Here is a 21,219-nt window from a genome sequence, read left to right as displayed (position 1 = left end):
AATGTACATTTCTTCTTCCACAGTGAATGACATCCCAAAAGCAATATTCATCTGACCAAATGCAGGGATGTCCAGAACAGAAATCTACAGCTAAGCCACACTGTCTCTACATACAAAAGAGGAATTGGCACTTCTGAGATGCAGTCCATCCTACTCAAAGGCAAATGTTTAATATGGGGCAGATTAATCATAGTGTCTTTTTTTTTTAACTGATATTAAAAAAAATAGATTATTTTCTCACTCAGATGTACATTATAGACGTCTCAAAGAGGGGATATGATTCCTGTCTAAGCAATATTAGTTGGACCATTCATGCGCAAGATTCCCTGTAAATATGAGCTAGTGGGTACCTAGAACAAGACTATGACTACTATAATATTATATAGAAAAACAGATCTGTATAAAGCTAAGTTTCTACTACAGTGTCATGGATTTTTGGGATAAGAACAAAATTGCCATGAGGAACCACATGAATTTATCATACAAACAAAAGTGTCAGCTCACATAACACGTAATTGTTATGAAACTTTTTGCATCAGGAAGTTCCAGATGCCAAAAAGAAAAACAGACCAAAACCCAAGGTAATACATCCCCAGTGTACAGATCCACTTACTTACACTAAGCTTGAGGGAAGACACAGGAACATCTATCCTTTTCACTATGCCTTTTTTTTCCATAAACATGAACCTCAAGTAACAGCTGAGCACAGGACTCTGAGCTAGATGGACTGGATCTCCAATTCAGTCATCCATTCCTGTTTTCTGATCTCATATTGCCAACACTGTTTTTACAGCAGTGAGCCAAGTGAGTAATATTATAGTTCTACCTCACTCACACCATTTTTTCCCAAGATTACCAAATGCAGGTTAAGCCTCAGTTTTACACCAGGAAGCACCCAAAGCACAAACAAAACATGCAAGCCATCACCTTACCTGCTTTCACAATATTACTTCAAAACTTTTGTGCTTGGTCCAATCCTCCATTCCTGACACATTATTTCAGCAGAGATATTTACTGGTGGGGAGAGTTAGTGCTGGAGCCAAACACCTACTTGATATTATCCATTCTGTCATCAACGTGACTCACCAGCAGTGGTCTCATCTTCCATCCTTTCGAGCAAAGTTGAAAAATTGCTAAAAATAGCAACAGAATTTGACTGCAGAGTGTTTTTCTGGGGAACTCAAATCTTAGCCTGTGACTAATGCTGCTAATTGAATTTTTACCTCCATCTTTTTTAGAGGAGAACACTTACAGTAAGAGACAAGGTTGCTTTTTGCAATGTTTCTTTTTACTACCTTGTCTCTTGTCCCCCTTTTTTTATGGCAGTGAAAAACCAAACTATGGCTCAAAACCCTCTTCCTAAACATCTGCTTTCTGAAGAATCAGACACGTGGGGATTTTCCAATAATATTTTGGAGCTCAGTAGTGAACTAGCGTTGCAACACAAAATAATCTCTGACCTGTTTATGATAAAAAGTATTTTACATATGACATTCTTTTTCCTTCTGTCCAAACATTTCATTTTCCATCTGCTTTTAAATTAGTCATCAGGCTAACTACTGTATTTCAGCAGTCACTGCTGCTATGCATTACCAAATATGAACTCTTATGCCAAGCTGAAGGAGACACATATCCCTTATATTAAATACACCTCCTTCGTGACTGAAAGAATTAAGTTAGGGATGAACAACTCTCATATTATGCTAATTAAATTTCTTCTGAGCACTTTTAAATCCACTCTACAGGAAAAAAAAAAAAAAGTGAAATATCCAAATAAACACAGGAATCTTTTTTTTTTTGCACTAAGTAACTACCATTCCCTTCATCCCATTCTGCTGCAGAGAAAAATTCATTACTGCTATTTTCTAGTACAATGTACATTAGCTATTTCAAAACTGTGTAGAAATAGACATACACACACCCTAACAGGAATACTAAAATGCTGCTAAAACCACCAAATAGTTACAAGTGTTTTCAAGAAAATCCTTTTAAAAAAAGGTTTGTGTGTGTTTGAGGGGTTCCCCCCAAATTTTACCTATGTTTGTTGCAGCCAAGCCTGTACAGAGACCCCATAATAACAGGCAGGAACAGGGACTATATCAGGATGCAAGCCACCTGTCTGGATAAATCTGCAATCTGTGGTGGTAAGCTTTAAAAAAACAAATCTGTGGTGTTTGGGGCCTTGTTGCTGTTTTTTTTCAATCAAAACAAAATGGTATATAATCAAAACTGGCTGCATTTCTAGAAAAGGAGCCACATGAAGCTGAGCACTGGCAGTTAACAGTGCAAGTGCTTTTCCTAAAGGGACACACAGTCAGTGCTTGCATTCATCTCAGTATTAGCAGCCAGACACACAGTGCTTACAACAATAATTTTCATGGAGCTATCAAATTTTTCAACTGCAAACTCCCGTCCCTATGGACAGTAAATCACAGAAGCAATCCAAACGAAATCAGTGGAGGAGTGCTGCTAATGAAGTGTGTGCACAGATCCACAGAAAATCGTAGCCCTAAGTATTTATCAGAGAGAAACAGGTGCCAACCAGATGCCAAAAAAATAAATAATATGTCAGAAATTAATAGCAGTTAGTCTGTTGCTCCTGCAAGTGACAGAAGACAACCAAAATGAAAATAAAAGAACCAAAATACAATCTTGTAAGAGCCCACAAGTAACAAGGGCAACCGCACAATCTAATTTATGTTATCTGATATTACCTCAGGCTTCCTAATGCTGAAAAAATACAAAGTTATCTCTAGACTCAAATAAAGAACCAACCATGGGACTGCAGAGCACTGCAAAGCTGTAAAAGGACAATTCTTGTTATAATGCCCAGAGCTCCTGCCAGGCTGGAGCACAGCAGCTGCCTCACATGCCTGGAGTGCAGCGAGCAGGAGCACCACAAATCCTGTAAACACTTCAGAAAATACAGGAGAACGAGAGGTCAAACAAAAATGTGACACGTTGCCTCGTGTTGTCGAGTGAAAAGGCAACCATGTCACTGAAAGAGTAGCAGCAAAGGAGGATTGTCTGCAACGCTGGAGAGATATTAACCATAGAAACAATAATAGCAAAATAAATCAAGAAAAGAGCTGAAGCGTTCTCACTTTAAGATATGATGCAAAGTATCACTTCCAGCTTTCTGAGTAGAAATCTATCTTCTAGTTACACAGCAGTTGCAGGATATAAAATCTTCTGTACCTATCTACATCTATTTCTATAGATCAGCACAAAAACAGTTGATTAAGATTGAGTTACAAGTGCAGTCGAGTGCTTTATATCAAGTGCCGGAGGGAAAGGAGGGAAATCTTGTTTACAGTTCAGCAAGGCTTGGGTATGGAAATCAATGGTAAAACGTGTTTGTACAGAAGGAAAAGAGGTTTTTTTCCTTAGTATCAGCATCAACCCACGTGGAAAACTGTGCTGATGAAGCCAGCAAGAAAAATGCAGCAAGGTTTTAGTCTCCTTACTGAAATCCTTTATCCTGTAATATGTGAAAAAACACTATTAAACTTTTTCTTGGAAGAGGCTTGCAAGTGTCTAGTGGTGAATTAACAGATGTTGGGAAAATCATTTTACTAATGCAAAAGGTTGCTATAAACACATTAGCAGAGGGAGTTTCTGCTGTTAAGCCATAACATAGAAGATATTTACAGGTGTTCTCCCAAGTAATCTGTGAATTCTACACAGTTATTTACCAAAAGTGTGAGGAAACTTAATAGTAGGTACAAATGATGGAATTATTACATTGACAAATAAAATACAGCTAGTCACACATCAGTTATTAAAAGATAAGCTTCCTGAAAATTCAGCCCAACACATCCCCTGTTGTGATAAGGCACGAAATGATGACACAGACACTGCTGCTTTCGAGGGGAACAAAAAAGAAGCACTTTTATTTTTTGACTCCAACATTTATAGTTTTCCAAAGGTGACAGTGGATTGGAGGGTGACAGTGCCACCTCTCCAATGCCACTGGACAGACCAAGGGTCTATCAATTCTCTCTACTTCTATGAAAGAATGCAAAACATAGGTTATTTACAGAACTGTGTGTGAGAAAGCTTGTTGAAAGAATGTAAGCATCAGAAGGCTTAACAAAGTCTTACAAAATCAGGGCGACAATCCCCTATTCTCCATTCTCCATCTCTATTCCCATGTTTCTTGAACTTCTTTAATTCACACATATCTATTTAATTCTCACTCCCACCATCTTTTAGTCTTTTTTTTAACTTCGTTTTTCAAGTAATTACCTTTTTTCCCCTTTCTTTCATTTCTCCCATTTCTGGGAGAATTACTTTTATTCCTTTTTTTCCACCTTCTTTTAATAATTTTTAGGACTCCCTGACTCTCCTGTCTTATTACCGGCTTTCCTCTCAAGACTTGTCTAATGTGTGAATTACAACCATGTCTATGGCGTGCAGTACTAAAAAGGTTTGTGCGGCATGCCACATTCTGCCACAGCACCAGTGAGTGCAAAGAGCCCCCAGATTCACCCCACTTCTTACTTCACCAGTAATTTTCCCTGCAGCACTGATTTTACTGACATATGCAGCAAAGAGTAAAGTGCCTTTTTTTAAGTCCCATTGCTTCAGGAAATATTGAAGTGCTGAAGCTCCCCACCAAAACCAATTTAGCAACTCAAAATAGAACTTATGCTTCTCCCAGGTTCAACTTTTCAATGCCTTTTCCTCCTCCATTAAATATTCATCCCTCTTCCACATCTGTAAACTCACATGTGCCTAAATATGGGGATAAAACCTCCTTAGGTACCCAGGCTACCACTGCTGCTTATCCAAAGCTGTCACTGCCTTGGCTCAGCTCAACATCCACCTGGATGTTCATCTCACACCCAAAGCAGACTGGGATTTACTGCTGAGGCACCACAGAGCACATCTCCTGGCAGGCAGCAGCGATGCTCAGGAAAAGCTGCGTTAGGAATCCCGGCACCAGAGGCGTTTCTGACAGTGGGGTGCTGCTGCTCAGCTGGAGGAGGACAGGCAGGGATGACACACCACCACAACAGGACAAAAATGTAAAATTAGGAGGGGATAACATAATAAAACAAATTTGAAAAGTCACTGGTTGGTACAAATAAACTTCACTGAGATACAATTCATTGACCTGTGTCTATTTTAAAAGCTAAAAAGTGTCTTTCCATTTCTTTGTGGTTAATAGTCCCAAACACCTTGAGTACTTGCCATTCCACATAATACCTAGCCAGTCACTTCAGTGGAATTCTAAATAACTGATTTCAGCACACAGCTAATACACAGAAATGTACTTTCTGATTATTTTTCTGTCAGATATGTTCATTCCTCTGAAATGAAAGTAACAGCACAGAAAACATTTTAAACAACTTATTATATAATTATGGTTTTAAAACTTCATTAAAACTGCTTTAAAACATGCCTCATTTTCCAGCACAAAAACACTGTAAATTATGAAAATAACTTTCTGTTCATGAAATCTACATATTTTTAATTACACACATTTAATTAGAGAACTATTTGTTGAATTCAAGAATATAACAGTTTGGGATGTTTATTCATGCATCAGATGGGAAAAAACAAGTTGGTCATAATCTTCTGAAGATTGCTTCAAGATCACTTGAATTTGTGCCTTTTCTACATATTCAATAGCAACTTAAAGCAAACAACTTGAAAGACATTTACAAAGAACTCATATGAAGACTTTAGTATACAATAGCATGTGCAGTGTGTTCTGCAGATAAGTATACACTGGTAACTCCTAACCTTGACCTAAAAGGCCCTGGTGTAGATGACTCATGGGTGAAATTGCAACATACATCATAGAAAATTACAATATTAGTAATGCCAATGATGATGCAAATATTATTAATACTTATGCAATGATTTCGATTCTCCACTGATTTCCAAAAAAATCATTTGGAATTCAAATATTATCTGATTCCTTTTATGTTCACAAAGCTGGAGTACTAAAATCCCTTTCACAATTTCCTCCACTTCCCAGATGAAAAAAAAGAATATTTGGCTAGGATACTTCCCAGCATGGCCTGATTCTCTCAGAAGCAGGCACAGTCACACTCTGAACAAGTTCTGGTCTCTTCTTTTCAGAGGAAAAGCTGGTGCACTGAACTCAGAAGCATCCAATAATGCTAAAAATACCTTTGCATTCTGCTTCAAAGTGAAAGCAGGTTGTACAAAACAGCTTATCAACTCCCTTCACACTTTATGCTGCAAATTCTGTCCCACACCTGCAAATACAAAAACACTGCTCTTCATAGTTTGCCATCTGTTCTACTGTAGAGCAGTGTTTCAGACATGCTACACAGATCATCACTTTATATAAAATATAGTCTATTTGCAAGACATATACATGTAAGTAACAACAGATTTACTGGAAAATAATCATCTGCTCACTCACACATTGATTGAAAGTGGCTATCTCTTTTATATAAATAAATGTATTTTATACATAATATATTTTATGTCCATGACTAGCCCCCTAAATCATTTACATGTGATGAAAATTTGATAAATTCTTGGACTACACATGTAAGCTACTGGATATCCATTTAGAATTGTACCCTCTCACAGACATCAAAAACAGGGTAGCTACAATATAATACAATCTCTGCACTTACAAAGGAAGACAAACAACTATCAAACCAAATCACTGCCACCCTGAGATAGCTCAGTGTGATAACTACTCTATATGTTTTATACAAAAACCATTGTTTCAAATATAATTCTATTATTGGAACAAGTTGTTCTTGTTTAAGAAATCTGAAAGAAGGCAACTATCTCCTGCATTAATGAAGGAACATCTAAACCTGTAAGATCTTGCATGAGAAACAGTAATAAAAACAGAACAAAAGAACATTAATTAGAAAATTCTAATATACCATTTTATAGACAAATAATGTTTTACAGGAAATCCACAATACACAGTAAATATAACAGCATATAAGTACTGCGGTTCTTAATAGAGTTTCCTATCAAGAAACTCCAGCATAGGAACAGCAAAGAGATTCCTTCTGAATACCAGAGTCAACATTACAAATAAGATTTTAATTTTGAGGAAAATGTAATATTGCTACACCAGAGGATATTCTGAAAATCGGCATTTCAAATCTCAAATCTGAAATGTGAAAATCTGAAAATCACAAATTCTAAAATGTGTCAAAAGTATATCCTATTTCTGCAGAGCCCAATCTCACACTACTCCCAAGACATACACTGCCCAGAGCAACATGGAAATTATTTCCATACTTTTACATGACACTCATATCTGCAGTACTTGAGCACTTCATAGAGGCAGTGCTCCTAGAAGTCACACAGCCTGACCATTTACACTTCTTAAGAATGACTAATATCTACAAATTTAGCTGCTTTAAAGACACTGGTTTAACTTGTCCCTAGTAATTTGGAGAGTGTTACCCACACACTTGTTTCCAGGGGGTAATTTCTGAGAGCACTTTCCAGCATGCAGAACCATTTTCTGGACACATCACTTTGATTGTCATTATGTGGAAGGGTGAAAATTACAGCTTTCCCTTTCTTTGGACACCTCAACCATTTGACTTAGATTTTCTACATATGTCAAGAAGTACGTTCTGAAAAAATGCAAAAAAAATTCAATTGGAAACAGAAGGATGAAATATTAGGTTTTATGTTACGACATTTTACTTACAATACCACTGTGGGTAACTACTCTGTTCCAGATCCCATTGTATCCTGATGTAGCTGCTCATGGTGATTCCTAAGCAAAATCACCATTGGAGAACAAAGAAATAGTCTGCAATCCTGTCATTGACACTTTTATCATAACACTTATGAATAAAACAAAGCAAATAAAACAAAGTGAAAACCAAATTTGCTCTGATAATCCTATTTCCCAAACTCTAAAGTGCACTGGAGGCCCTGAAAACCCCAGGCAATCCATCACACGATGCAGCACTGTGTCACCACAAGGCATTGGCAAGGTTGGAGGCGCACAGCCCTGACTTCTAAGACTTAGAAACTGGGAAGGAGCTGAAAATCACTACAGGAATCATTTATCATTATAATCCTTCAGCATATACACTTTATTTCTCAGAAAAAGATACTGTAAACTAGAATATACTGTTATTAAGAATAAAATGAAATTTTAAAAAAGAAAATCTTTCTTGTTAGATTTAGCTACTTCTGTCCCCACAAAAGCAAAACAAAAATAAAAAAAAAAAAAAAAAAAAAAAAAAAAAAAAAAAAAAAAAACCTGACATTTTCTTTGGATTTTTTTTAATATGTAAATATCAGTGTCAATTCACCTAAAACACGGTAAATAAGATTGCTATAAGGAAAGCTGCTGTATTTTTAACTGAGATCTGTTCCATCACATAAGTGAAAACATGATCTACTAAAAAAAAGCAGAGAGAAGGACAAATCATTTCCTTTCCTCTGCTGGAATTTCAAATACAGATACTTTGCATTTTGTTTTTGTTGTCTCAGACTGAAAGAACTGAGTTTTGTCTCAAGAGATTTGCTAAGAATTACTCTTTGTCTGATTATCACTTAACTCTGTTGATAATTCAGGTTTGATCTGGATGTATTTCAAAGTGTATTTACTAAAAAAGTATAGTAAACCATTTAATTCTTGCTTGAGGCTGAAAAATCTAATGATATTTTTCAAACATTCTTTTTATCATCACCAACAGGTGTATTTTCAAGGAGTAAAATGGTGATAAATGTACTGTCAGTAACATTTTATGAGATGCATGGATTTTTCTATAAAAGCAATTTTAAATCTATTCAACAGGGGAAAAATTTTTGATGGCTCTTACCTGAATCTTCAATTTTAAATGTTTAAAGCAAATCAATTGGTTCATTTCACATCATTTAAAAACATAACATAACAGTTATAAAACACTGTAATTTTCCCATGTTTGGTTTCCAAGTCTTCTTCAAGAACAAGAAACGTGATACAGTAAAGAGAGAATGGCACTGATTCACTTTCTGTCTCATAGAGAAAAATGTTAAATTGCTTTGGGGATTTCTGTCAGTTCTGGGGTATTAATACATTTATTTGTGTACAATTAAAGATAGGAAAAGCTTCAACCAGTTACTTTCTACTTTTGAGAATCCTGAACAAATAAAAAATTGGTTGAACAAATTAATTTTTCACTGACATTCAACAAATTTGCTTTTGTTCCTTTTCCTCAAGAATGAATCTTTGCTACCAGGAAGATACTAATATAGCAACGTTTCCATCAGAAATTATTTTGCAATATGTACTACAGGTCACCATCAGTTCTTTCAAAAAGGTAACAGTTAACTCTCAAAAATGAAGTATTAAATGCAGAAACGTTTCCTGCATGACCTTCATTTTCAATCAAGAGTTGAAGCTCTGCTCCCTTAATACAGAGAACTTAGGGGTTAGGGTAGTGCTTCCCTCTAAAGAAGAAGCAACAGGAAGGTTTTGAGTGGTCCTAGAAACTAAAGAGCACCAGGCATTGCTCCATTTTCCATCCTGCCAGGAAGTGGAAGGTATTCACCAGTGCCTCATCATGGGTCTGGGGCACAAACTCATTGCACACACAGTTTGTGTAGTCCACAAATTCCCTGGTTGTTCCAGGGCTGCATAATACTTCTAATGAAGGAGCTTTTCCTAGAACTCATTCTGAATTTCAGTGTGAGCAGCAGCAGTGAACATCTTCCCAAGTATCACCCATAACTAACACATTCTTGAGGAATATCTTTGGAAAAAAATTGTTTTTTTCTAAAGAACAGTCTCCATAGCCAACTTATTTCTGGAAATGGTCTCTCACTCATTATAACTCTCAGGTTGCACCAGAGTATCACTCAGGGAAGTCTCAAACCAATACCACAGAAAGAAAATCCCATTTAACTGATTTCTAGAGAGTTTCATGCCTAGAACTGTCTCCCAGAACTGCTTTAATTAATCAACACAAGCTGTCTCACCATACTAATACTCTTTTTCTTGATGCCTTACCCAAATTCAATCACTTGAATTTCCCTGCATGACTTTGTGGTAGCAATTGATGCAACTGTTACAGAGGTACTTATCTTTCCTCACCCCAAAACATTAAAATAGGCAATTGCTACTTGTTCATGAAAAGCCTCCTTTACCACAATATTCAAGACCCTACAGGAATCTGCTGTACTTCTCTTCTGAACCCCTGTGTGATATTGTATGGTATTGTTTCACATAACCTCCAACCAAAAATGCACTGATGACACCTCTCCAAGAGAGCTCTTTCCCCACTGATACAGCCAAAGCCTACCTCAAATGTTGCAGCAATGCCTCTGTAAGACTGGCATCAGCCTAAAGAAAAGGCAGCTCTTGCCTCCTTGCATTTATGTTCAGTGACAGGATTAGAAAGAAGGGCACACCAAGATTCAGTGCTTCCCACTTTCTTTTGTCCTGTTTAATGTCACATCAACAATGCTAAAAATATCCTGCTATATGCAGGCTCCAATCTATTCCGTCCTCCTCCTTCTGGGTGATTGCTTGCTGAAGTAATCCATGCTTCCACATAAATAGGAATGCAACTTTAGGTATCCAAGAGGAAATGCTTATCAGCTGGAGCTCTGCCTTGGTCACTTTCCCACATCTGTACAGCAAGATGCAATTGCCACCATGTCAGGATCTTATTGCTGTAGCAACTACAAAGCCTCAGTCCTGATCTACAAAGCCCTGGGTTATTTGAAAGTTGCTCTTCTGAAGCAACCCTTTTTGCCAAAGCTGCTGTAATTTGGGACAAAGTAGCACAAAACGCCTTGTGTCAACTCACCCACTTGAATTCAGCTGCATGACAAAATCTCCTAGAGGAGTTCACACACACAGCAAGAACTAAAACCTTCCTCTTAGATAAACAGGAATAATTTAAATATATACTCATATAAAGCCTTCTCTGACTTTTGTAATTATTTATTTTTACGTCATGAAATGAGTATGATCTCAAACTTCAGCACCAAATTATCAAACTATTCTCTGTTCCTCAGCCATGGAGATTTCTGCTGTGCCGAAGAACATCGCGTTGTCCAGGTGTTTGACCCCCTGTATCTGCACAAACACTCGCTCTTCCCTCGGCTCCTCTTCCCTCCTGGTGGTGACCCACGGAGGCCGTAGCACACCTCTGGCCACAGCAGCACCTGCGCAGTGCACGCCCAGGGACGTGTCAGAGCACTGGCCATGGCCCTGCTCCTGGCAAAGGAGCGACAGACGAAGCCCAGGAGGAGCGCTGCCATCTCTGGCACCAGCCTTCCTGGCACAAGAGCAAGGGTGGCCTGGAGAAGGTTTCCATGGAGGCATGGCTGTACCCAGCGCTTCCTGCCCGGCCCACTCCCACAGCCTCCACCCAGCTCCCTTATCTGCTGCTTTTCAAACAACCCTTCCCATCTCATACCCGCTTCTCACCTGGTTTACACGTGTTAAATCAACAACAAAACCTGCAAACAGGACCTGCCATCACCTCATTAGTCATCATCCTCATTCTGTCTGGGCTCCCTTAGGTGGCAAACCTCAGGAAACAGACTGCCTTCTTCAAGGAATCTCTACTTCCCACACTTGCCATGGAGAAGGCTGATATTGACAGGACTTCTGATGCTGCTACCAGAGTATGAAGATTAACCATTGTTTCACTTAGGTGGGCTTGATCCAAATTGCCCTGCTCCCTGTAAGCTGTATCCACACATACTGTTTGTGAAAAGCAAATGCTAATTCTCTGAATGAAGTCCTGCAACTCTGTCATTGAAAACATAATCTTTTAAGCAGTGCATGACATCCTTTCTGATTCATATATCCATTTGGTTGATCTATTTTCTCTATAGAACTGTTCTTTACTGCTACTCTAAGTAAGAAGAAAGTAAAGAAAAACTTGCAAACTAAAGTACAAAGATTAAATGTTCTCTGTTAAACATACCAATGTAAACATTATTTTAAATGCAACAGTTTACGTGCTGTTTTTCATGGGAAGAGAACAGATCAAAAAGGAAAGAGATAAGTGTGAAATATAATTAAAATAAATTCAAATAAGGCAATATGCATTAAGGGATGAGGACTTTAGAATCAAAACAGACTATTTTGAGGTGAGCCATTGTTTCAGTAGATAAACTTTGGAATTACTGGGTGCTTCTGAGTTATCAAAGCTCTGAAAAGGGGAAGTATGTCCATCTACTTAGTCCAATCTATTTTATAGTGAGTCATTCTATTTTCCCTTCACAAAAAAGGGCCCTCCATTATCTTCTATTCTCACAGTCAGCTCCACACAAAGACTCTCTTCAGGATACTGGCTGTTGAGTCCTCCTCCATGAAGCAAGGATAAGAATTCGTATTACGTGAAATAGCCTGAAGTGGTAGAGAATTTTAGATTATTTATCTCATGCACAGTAAGCAGTGAATGTAAAGGTATCAGTTCATAAAACTGTGATGTTGTCTTCTATGTTAGACTCTGAGCATAAACTGGTCTCTATTTGACCGACATGCTACAATCAGAGAATTTTCAGGATGACATGGACTTTGCTCTTCTGAAGATAGCTAGAAAATATTTGTAACAAGGCATACAAATCCAAAATTTGTCTTTCACACACAAATACATATAGGTCACAGAACTACAACATTACAGAAATAAAAGATGTGGTGGGATAGCTCACATGGCTATAGTAGTGCAAGGGACACAGGCTCTTCAGAAAGAAGGGAAAAGAAGACAATCTCTGCATGAAGCAGCAACTAAAACGTGGAGAATGTTTGTACAGGTTGCACAACAGGGCTGGGTGAGTACTTGTGGGTCAGGATCAGAGGAGAGGTCACTGAGGGTGACTTCGCAGTGGGACTGGGCTACAGACAGCTTGGAAGGGGTGAGGAGGCGGAGAGTGCTCGTCACAACAATTTCTTTAAACAACTCAAGAAAGTATCTGGACTGCACACCCTGTTTCTTTGGGTTTTTTCACATTAAGCTTTTGTGACACCTGCAGAGAACAAAATGGAATGGCGCAAGCAATGCAGACAATTTCTACAGGGTGTCAAGAACTGCTTCTTGATGTGGGCACAGGATGGGCCAAGCAGTTCATACCCAGCTGGATCTGTTACTCATAAACAAGGAAGAAGTGGCCGTGGATGTGTACACTCAGTGACAGGCTTGGTGGTAGTGACTGTGAAATAGTGAGACCTAAAACCTTGTAGGGAACAGAGAAAGACAAGTACCAAAACGCACACCCTGGGCTTTAGGAAAACTAACTTCAGCCTATCCAGGAGCTGGTAAGTAGGACACTGTAGAAGGCAGCTTGGAAACACAGGGAATTTGGGAAAGCTATCATGTCCTTGAAAACAACCTCTTAGACATGCAAGGCAGTTCATGATTCAGGAATACAAGCAGACTTACCAGGACACCAGTGTGGCAAAAGAGAGTTTGCAACTGATGTGAAGTGCAAAAAGGCAGCACAGGAGGTGGAAGCAGAATATGAAACAGTGTACGTATTTGCTCTACTGAAGTTAAATATGTGAACAGACATCCACAACAGCATGCACAAATAGTATCTGTACCACCGATTGACACTGCTCCCATGCAGTCAGTTGACCTGACCTGCATGTAACAAAGAGTAAAGGGCAGAATCAATAAAAATCCAGGAGACACGAAACTAGGGAAAAAATGTGGGAGCAAGGGGAAATCAATCTAGCAAACAGAAAGAAAGGCATTAAGACTAAACAGGCAGAGACAGTTTGAGGTGGGATGTAGAGGAGGCTGGGGCTCAGCTGGAAGGGGACAGAGAAGGGGCTGGGAGGACAGAGCGGAGGCATTCCTCCTCTGTCACCAGAGTGCTGTGGAACCCCCTGAGCCAAGGTGTCTGTTCCCTCGCTGAGCAGCCCCAGGAACGTGACCCGCCACTGCTAAGGGACACTCTCAGCTCAGCGTGTTGGGAGGATTTAGTTTTGAAGCTACTGAACAGTGTGTGACCTGACACGGGCGTTAGCACGGCTCCCATCAGTGGGGTCCCTGTTTGCTCCAGTTTGCTGTTCTTAAAATTAGTAAATGATGCACACAAAGAAGGTCAACAGCAGATCATTAGTGTTCCAAATGAAGCACTTTGCATTCTGGAAAAGCCTTATTTAAGGTTGGCTGCTCAATTCTTTGTGCATGAGGATATGGTCTGCAATTAGATAACCACACAGGCTGATTAAATTGCTATGTATTTTCTCTTTGCATGAGCTAGAACAAAATGTCAAAGGTTTCCTTTGAAACCTTCCTTAAAGATCAAGTGGATTTTATACTTGTTTTTGATTTTGATGTTTTCCTTATATTTTATACATCAACCACAAATTGAAAATTAGGTCACTGTCTAAAGAATTAATTCATTAATTAATGAGAAAACGAACAATTAAAACAATAAATAATATTCCCATTAGAATTTAAGCAATGAAGCTTTAGCAATGCTCTTTCAGATATTACTCTTTAGATAAATACTGCTTTTTTAAAGAAAAAATACTATAAGACCAAGTCATTACTTTCAGTTTCAGTGCTTTCCTTATTTCCTGCCCAATGCACCTTGGTGAAGTGGTATAAAAAACTGTAAACTAACACACAAGCTTGCCAAAACTAATCTAACTGAGGCTGGTAGAGGCCAACATTTTGATTAAACAGGAGTAAAAGTTGGCCCACTACAAAACCAAATCATTGCAACACCACCATTTAAGTGCTAAAAAATTCAGTGCTAATTTGTTTCTTAGCAGGAGTGATGACCACTTTTCTTCACAGCTTTGCAAAGCCAAGAATAAACTGCCCTTTTTGTGATATTAAGAAAAAAACTCATTACTGCAAGGCAAATTATAAATTACATTGCAAGCCTCAGCTAATTAGGAATAAGCTGTATATTGACTGTTTTCACTTTCTCTTAATAATTTGTTTTGGTCACAGCTTTTTTCAGTAAGTTTCAGATTCATTCCAGATACAAACAATTTCTTCTGATCTTCATTTACTGATCTAAAGTTAAGGAACAAAATGTGCAAAGATATAGTCCCTTAAGAAAAATACAAGAAAGCCACTGATATTAGCTATTAGTTTGGGTTATGACAACAAAGTTTAACCAGATTTCAGTTTTTGAATTTCACATGCACATAAAATGAATTCACAAATTTCCATAATTTCTACAGAAATGCACTGTCATAATTAATTTAATATACATGAATGAAGTTTTAATCTTCAAGGTCAATGGTTAAAGGAAGCCAGGAAATACTCCTATAAAGTACAATGATTATTTATTTTCCTGCTTATAATTACATTTTTAAAAATGTAAAATATCAACATTTCTCAACATATCTTACCATTTGCTTTTCCTCTAAAGCTTCTCTTCCTGAGGCTTTGCTTTCATGTTTTCCTACCTCCATTTCCCAGAGGAATAAAAATCGCCTAATATCCTGAGCAGAAGTGATTCAACCTGACTACATGTTAGATATCCCTGTACTTTTGGAGTTGGGACAGAAAAGTATCAGGAGCACTGTGGTGGTTTCTGGTCAGCGTGTGTTTCCATTTATAGCCATCAAAAATCCACAAATAGAAGTGTGGAGAGAGGGCAGACAGCTGCCTCTGATAACAATAAACATTGGTTTGGTATCACAGTAGATTGTTCAGGATGGATTTTGGTTACCAGCCCCATTCACTCTCTCTTTTTTCCCCTCTATCCCAAAAGTCTATACCAAAAAAGCCCATGAAAATTAATAGCTATGTCTCAGTAGCACTAACTTGAGTTCACAGAGATTATTAAGCAAGCAAAATAATGAATATAATTCACTGGTACCACATGTGCTATGCCAAGACAAAAGCATACAGAAAAGCACTTTAAAACAGTGTTTTACCATAACTATTGATCTTTCCCTGTTGAGTGTTTGGGACTGAGCTATCCCCACATTCTCTCAAGCAGAGAGTACTCCCCTATCCTAATATCAGAATGACATCTTGTACTTTTGAAATGCAGGAGGAATTGCTAAACTTGCAGCAGGCACTGTGAAGAAATGACCAGTGAACCACTAACATGGAGCCGACAGCCATACGAGGGGGGTTGTGGAGTTTGTCACTTGAATGTTGAATAACCTGGCTCTGGTTCACAGTGACAAAATCGGGGGGCCAATATTAGAAACTGCAGGGCTGGAGGAACCTCTCAGCAGCCCTGCTGAGGATGCCAAGGTTTACAACACACCCTTCTGTTGCCACATCAACTGGGCTCATGCCGTCTAAGGTGTGATTCACACACAAGGCTGGCTCTGCAAGTACCAGCAAGGAAAGGGGAAGCATGAAGACACAGAGTAACACAGAAAATGTTTCCTGCTGTTAAAGAATGTGCTCTCTGTAATCTGTGGTTCATCAAACATGCTCTAAAGCTGGCTGTTTAAGCGTCTCACTAAATCCCCAGTAAACACACACCCTTTCCACCTCTTCCTGTCAACTCATTGGTAAAAGAAGACTCTCATAAAATAGATAAATAAGCAGATAGGATAAATGAATAAATAAATATTGAACCATTTTTCATCTATTATTTTTCAACTAGGCACACTCCTTTCTGCATGTTTCTTTAGAGATGCTATACTCATGTGATCTTTAGAGCCTTGAACGGGAAGGAAAGTTAGCCAGTCATCTCCCAATAGTCCATATACCTCATATATGAAAAGCTGATAAAACCTTAGACTGCTCCTGTTCTGAAACATTCTTCAGAACAAACAAAAAGTTACTTCAGAGACAATTGTTTTCTTTAGCCTTTATTTTACCTGTATGTTTAGAAGTGTAAGACAGCCATCAGAAGAGTAAACATGGCAAGGAAAATGCAAAGAACCAGTCAAATCTGCAAGGGCTACTGTAGCAGACGGAATAAATATGAGCTTGATGTCATGAAGTAAAAATACACCGCACTGTGTCTCCTGGAAATGCTGGGACAAAAGGAGCAAGAGTAAGTGACATAATACCCAGAGGAAAGCTGCAGCTCTCCACTCTTCAGTGGGAAGGCAAACAGTAATAAGAAGTTCATATCTCCATAACCTTTTTTTGTGAGGCTGAGACTTATCCCTGTGGCAAGGGACTCCATAATGACTTTGCACCACATAAAGACCTCAAAGGAGGTCCTCAGTGGGCTCCAAACAGCAGCTTGCACTAAGCTGCTGCTTACATTACTGACCATTCCTGCAGTGCAGGTGAAGAACCTGAAGCTCCAGTCCCCTCCAGTCCCCTCAATCTGTCCATTTGCAATGGTTTTAATTGACAGACAAGGACAGGAGCACCTCAGGTGGCACATTCAGCTGCGTGGCTCGGTGCTCTCCCAGCCCTGTCCCTCTGGTAGCTGACCAGAGACCCTGGATGTCAGCAGGCTTCCAAACAGTGGCTCCCAGGGGTGTCACTTCCTCCTCGGGCTGGGGAACAGATATCCATGTTGGTAAGAGAGCAGGCTCTCAGTGGTGCAAGAAACTAGGAATGAAGGACTTGAGATGTATACAAGCAAGCCATGGCAGATTTTTATCTGGTGTTTATGTTGCATGTAATTTAGCACTCATCCTAACTACCCTAGAACTTAATATTCAAATATGTTTATAGTCTTTACTTGCAGGGTCTAATACTGTTCTCATGTGTCAGCTCACCCTCTGATATCAAAAACAATCACTACAGAAAGACACAAGGAATTGATTATGGCATGAACTGTACTCAATAATTTTAACATAAGATAGTGATGAGAGTATGTTGTTTCACAAGTGGGTTTCCCATTAACATTCTTGTAACAGCATCTAAAGGATTCACTTGAGAATCACCACTTCTCATTAATGGGAATTTATATTCTGGATGCATCATTCCGCTGCCTGTGCAACTGCAAGGCACTTGGAGCAAACTGCATTGGAGATGGGAACATGAAAAAAAGGCTATGAATTCTAGAGAATATGACACCAAACTTCATGCCATCACACTAAATCAAGGAGCCCAGGAAACAATGGATGCAGAGCTCTTCTGTAGCCTGAATGCTATTATATAAGGACCCTGGAGATAGCATAGAAAAGCTGACATCACCTTATTATCTACCACATCTTGCTCAGCATGGCATTTCATCACCAAACCTGAGGAAAGACCATGATCCTAACCATCTGAGAATTTTTTGTCATATAATCATGAGAGTGCATTTCTTATTCCTACAGAGAAATAATGGTTATTCTACTCCAAGAACTTTCTGTGACACTGTTAGTGTTACTGTTAGTAACTGTATATTTCCTGTTTTATTTCACAAGGGGAAACAGAGCAAACAGGTGCTAAGTAAAAAAGCATGTTCTAGACATTGCCTAAATTACTGTGCTATTTCAAATTGCTTCTTTCTATTACAGTTACTCATCTCTTGACACCTGTTTCTCTTCTCAGAGCAGTAGAAGAGAAACAACAAGAGGCCAAAAGAAGCTGATGGAGAGGGCTGTGGGCTTTCTTGTAAAATGCAAGTGCTGAATATCCCAAATAACAATATTGTGTAAATAAGGCACTTAAACAGATGTGCTTTCTGTGCTCATTTGATCTGCTGCTCCTGGAGAAGGAAGCAAGTGAATGCTTGTGATGCAATCATGAAGTTTGTGTGTCACTCTCAGCTGTGTTTTCACTCTTGTGGCTCCTGCAGTTCTTTAAATTTGCACATTTTCATTTTCAGCCTGGCTCAGCAGTAGCCCAGGGCTGCCAGCCAGTGGCTGCACCACACGTCACACATCTGCACTACTGCTCTCCTAAGCCTGTAGCTTTTATTTGCTCAGCACCAGACACATCATAAGAATTCAACAGAAGTATTAATTCCACCCTGATGTGGTCAATGAGACCATACCGGTTGAAAACCAACTACTTAAGTCACATTTACTTAAGTTAAAAACCCTAAGACTAATACAGAAATTACTCTCACAGTGATATTTAAAGCTCTAATGTGGAGAGCATTTCTGTCCCACACTTCAGTCAAAAAGCTGAAAGGAGCAAGCACCAAACTCAGTAGAGTGCCTCTGTAACTGCCAGTCCAGCAGCCAGCAGAAGCTGAGCTTCTCAGGTTATTTCTGGTGCTCACCCTTCTCTCAGCCCCATGGTGCCCTGGCAGCAAGCATTCCCTGTGTTACCCCAGGTCACAGGCACCCAAGGTCACATGCACACGCCTGGAACGACAGGACCTCAGCAGCCTTTCTAGCTGGTATTCCATGGCAGGATCCCTGCAGAAATAAAGAGCATGACAGGGCTACAGAGAGAGCACATGAAGCAGGCTTACCTTCCAGGCAGCCAGGAGCCAAGGGTGGGAAGCTGATCCTTAGGAGAGATGGGTCCACATTCCTGCCACAGCAGCCAACAGCTGCTGCTGTCACTCCCTGGTCCACCCCGCTGGCTCTGCAAACACTCACAGAGCAGGAGACAGCAGGTGTGGAAAAAGGAAAACAGCACAGGCACCACAAGTCTCTGCCTGGTGCGTGAGGAAGCGAGTCCTGCATGTCATGTGCAGGGAGCAGAAGGCTCCTTAACAAATATTCTCCAAAGAGAGAAGTTTGCTTATGTTTGACGATGAAAACAAGGAAGGTTATTTCAACATTACAGTAAATTGATTCCAAGAGCTCAGGTCCTTTTCTGACATGGCAATCCTGGGAAGCTGTACATGAATTATTCTCTCTGCAGGTTTTTGAAGTTAATTGTTTTAAAGTGGACTATCCTTGTGCTGGCAAGGTCCTACATCTACTGTCCTCCAGGAGTACAGATAGGAATGGAACAACAGACTTCTTTTCAGTCAGATATCCATTGTTCCAGCTATATACATGATGTCCCTGAATATTACTGCTACATCCCAGCAAACCAAATTATCCTGGGCTGTAAAATATACATCGATAGATTAGTTGCACAAAGAAAAAAATCTTCCCTCCCATATTGATTGGTACTGTTTGCCACGCCTTCCTCCACAACAGTGGATGCAGCAATAATGAGATGGGGCTAAAGAAATACACTAATAAATAATTATATACCTTCTAGCTATCTTTTAAATTATGTGGCAGCTGAGAATGAGGAGAAGCCCGTTCCCCACAGAAAACAGTAGTCCATAGCCAGGCTTTTCCTAGTCACCTCCCAGGTCAGCAGGAAATGAGAACACAGGATATGAGCTGTCATTAACAGAGCAGCTCCCACTGAGCCTCTCCACCTTCTGTCTCTGCCCATTCTTATCAAACAGCCAAACCTCAAGAGACTTTATTCAGTGCTGATAAGGACACCAGCATCTGACCTTTACCTCTGCTCCTCTTTCACAGAGCAAAAGCAAAACATAATCAACTGTCACTGTTTTTTTTTTCTTCTTAATGAAAGCTTGAATAAGCATAGGCTTTGATTGATATCTTTTGTAGAGCTGCATGTCCATAGAGAGTGTTACCACCATAAGTTTGTACTCACAGCAAAATTTTCAACACTGCAATATGAAATTTGCCTTGAAAATCAGTGAAGACAGACAGATAAAAATCTCACTCTTTAAAACTTACCTGAATGGCGACAGCATTCGATTAAAAGTTTGTCATTTTGATAGCAAATGTTTTGATTTCCAGGATCTAATGGAAAATCTAAAACACTTGTGCATGGGAAGTAAGAAGGAAGAAAATACCAAGTTCTCAACAGAACTCTTACTAGCTTTCAACTACAACTTATTCTGCAATCTAAGGCTGATTTATAACAGCTGAGGGTTTGTGGGGTTTTTTTGCAGTCTCGTAAGACACAATAAAGTAGTAGCAAATGGTGCATTACTAGATAGAGGGCCAAAGCACTTGTGGGTTCTGAGACTGATATTTTTGCAACATGCATTGATCAAACATTGTCATAGTGGAAAAACCCTGTATATTTTGGAGGAAGAAAAGAGATGGAAAACAAATATTTTAAATAAAATTTCATTTATCAATATCATTTAAGCCTATGCTTACGCACATTACACAGTCTTTAATATTACAGTCATAGGAGATTCTAAGATAATGTTCATTTTGCAAATGAATGAAGTTAGCTTAATATTCCTATTACTATCATAAATTAAAATGCAGATGTACAAGATAATAAAAAACCAAAGTGAATGCCATTGACTTGGTATAATTCTGTTAGCACAAATCCATCTTTTCAAAATAAAATATCCCTTTTGTTAGTAGGAGATATTGTTCTCTTTGTGACAGCCATACCCTCCTGGGAACTTTCTAATTCTGTAAAAGTCAACTACCAGCATTGAAGTTATGAATGACCACCTGAG

At 39.1% G+C, this 21,219-nt stretch overlaps 1 protein-coding gene across 11 annotated transcripts in view; it reads right to left on the bottom strand.

The window, feature by feature from the left end:
- LOC121358864 (muscular LMNA interacting protein) overlaps nt 1-15,457 on the bottom strand; it is a 102,930-nt gene extending 87,473 nt beyond the window's left edge. For all 11 annotated transcript variants that reach the window (XM_041477396.1, XM_041477397.1, XM_041477402.1 and 8 more), the window contains exon 1: nt 15,299-15,457. In XM_041477396.1, the coding sequence (XP_041333330.1) occupies nt 15,299-15,361 (63 nt within the window). In that variant the 5' untranslated portion in view covers nt 15,362-15,457. The remainder of the gene's footprint in view (nt 1-15,298) is intronic.
- Between the last annotated feature and the right edge of the window lie 5,762 nt (nt 15,458-21,219).

This window comes from Pyrgilauda ruficollis, unplaced genomic scaffold (genome assembly GCF_017590135.1).
Source record: "Pyrgilauda ruficollis isolate IOZ18807 unplaced genomic scaffold, ASM1759013v1 scaffold40, whole genome shotgun sequence".
NCBI lineage: Eukaryota > Metazoa > Chordata > Aves > Passeriformes > Passeridae > Pyrgilauda > Pyrgilauda ruficollis.
Note: the sequence above shows the minus strand (reverse complement) of the source record. Positions and strands in the feature narration are given on the sequence as shown.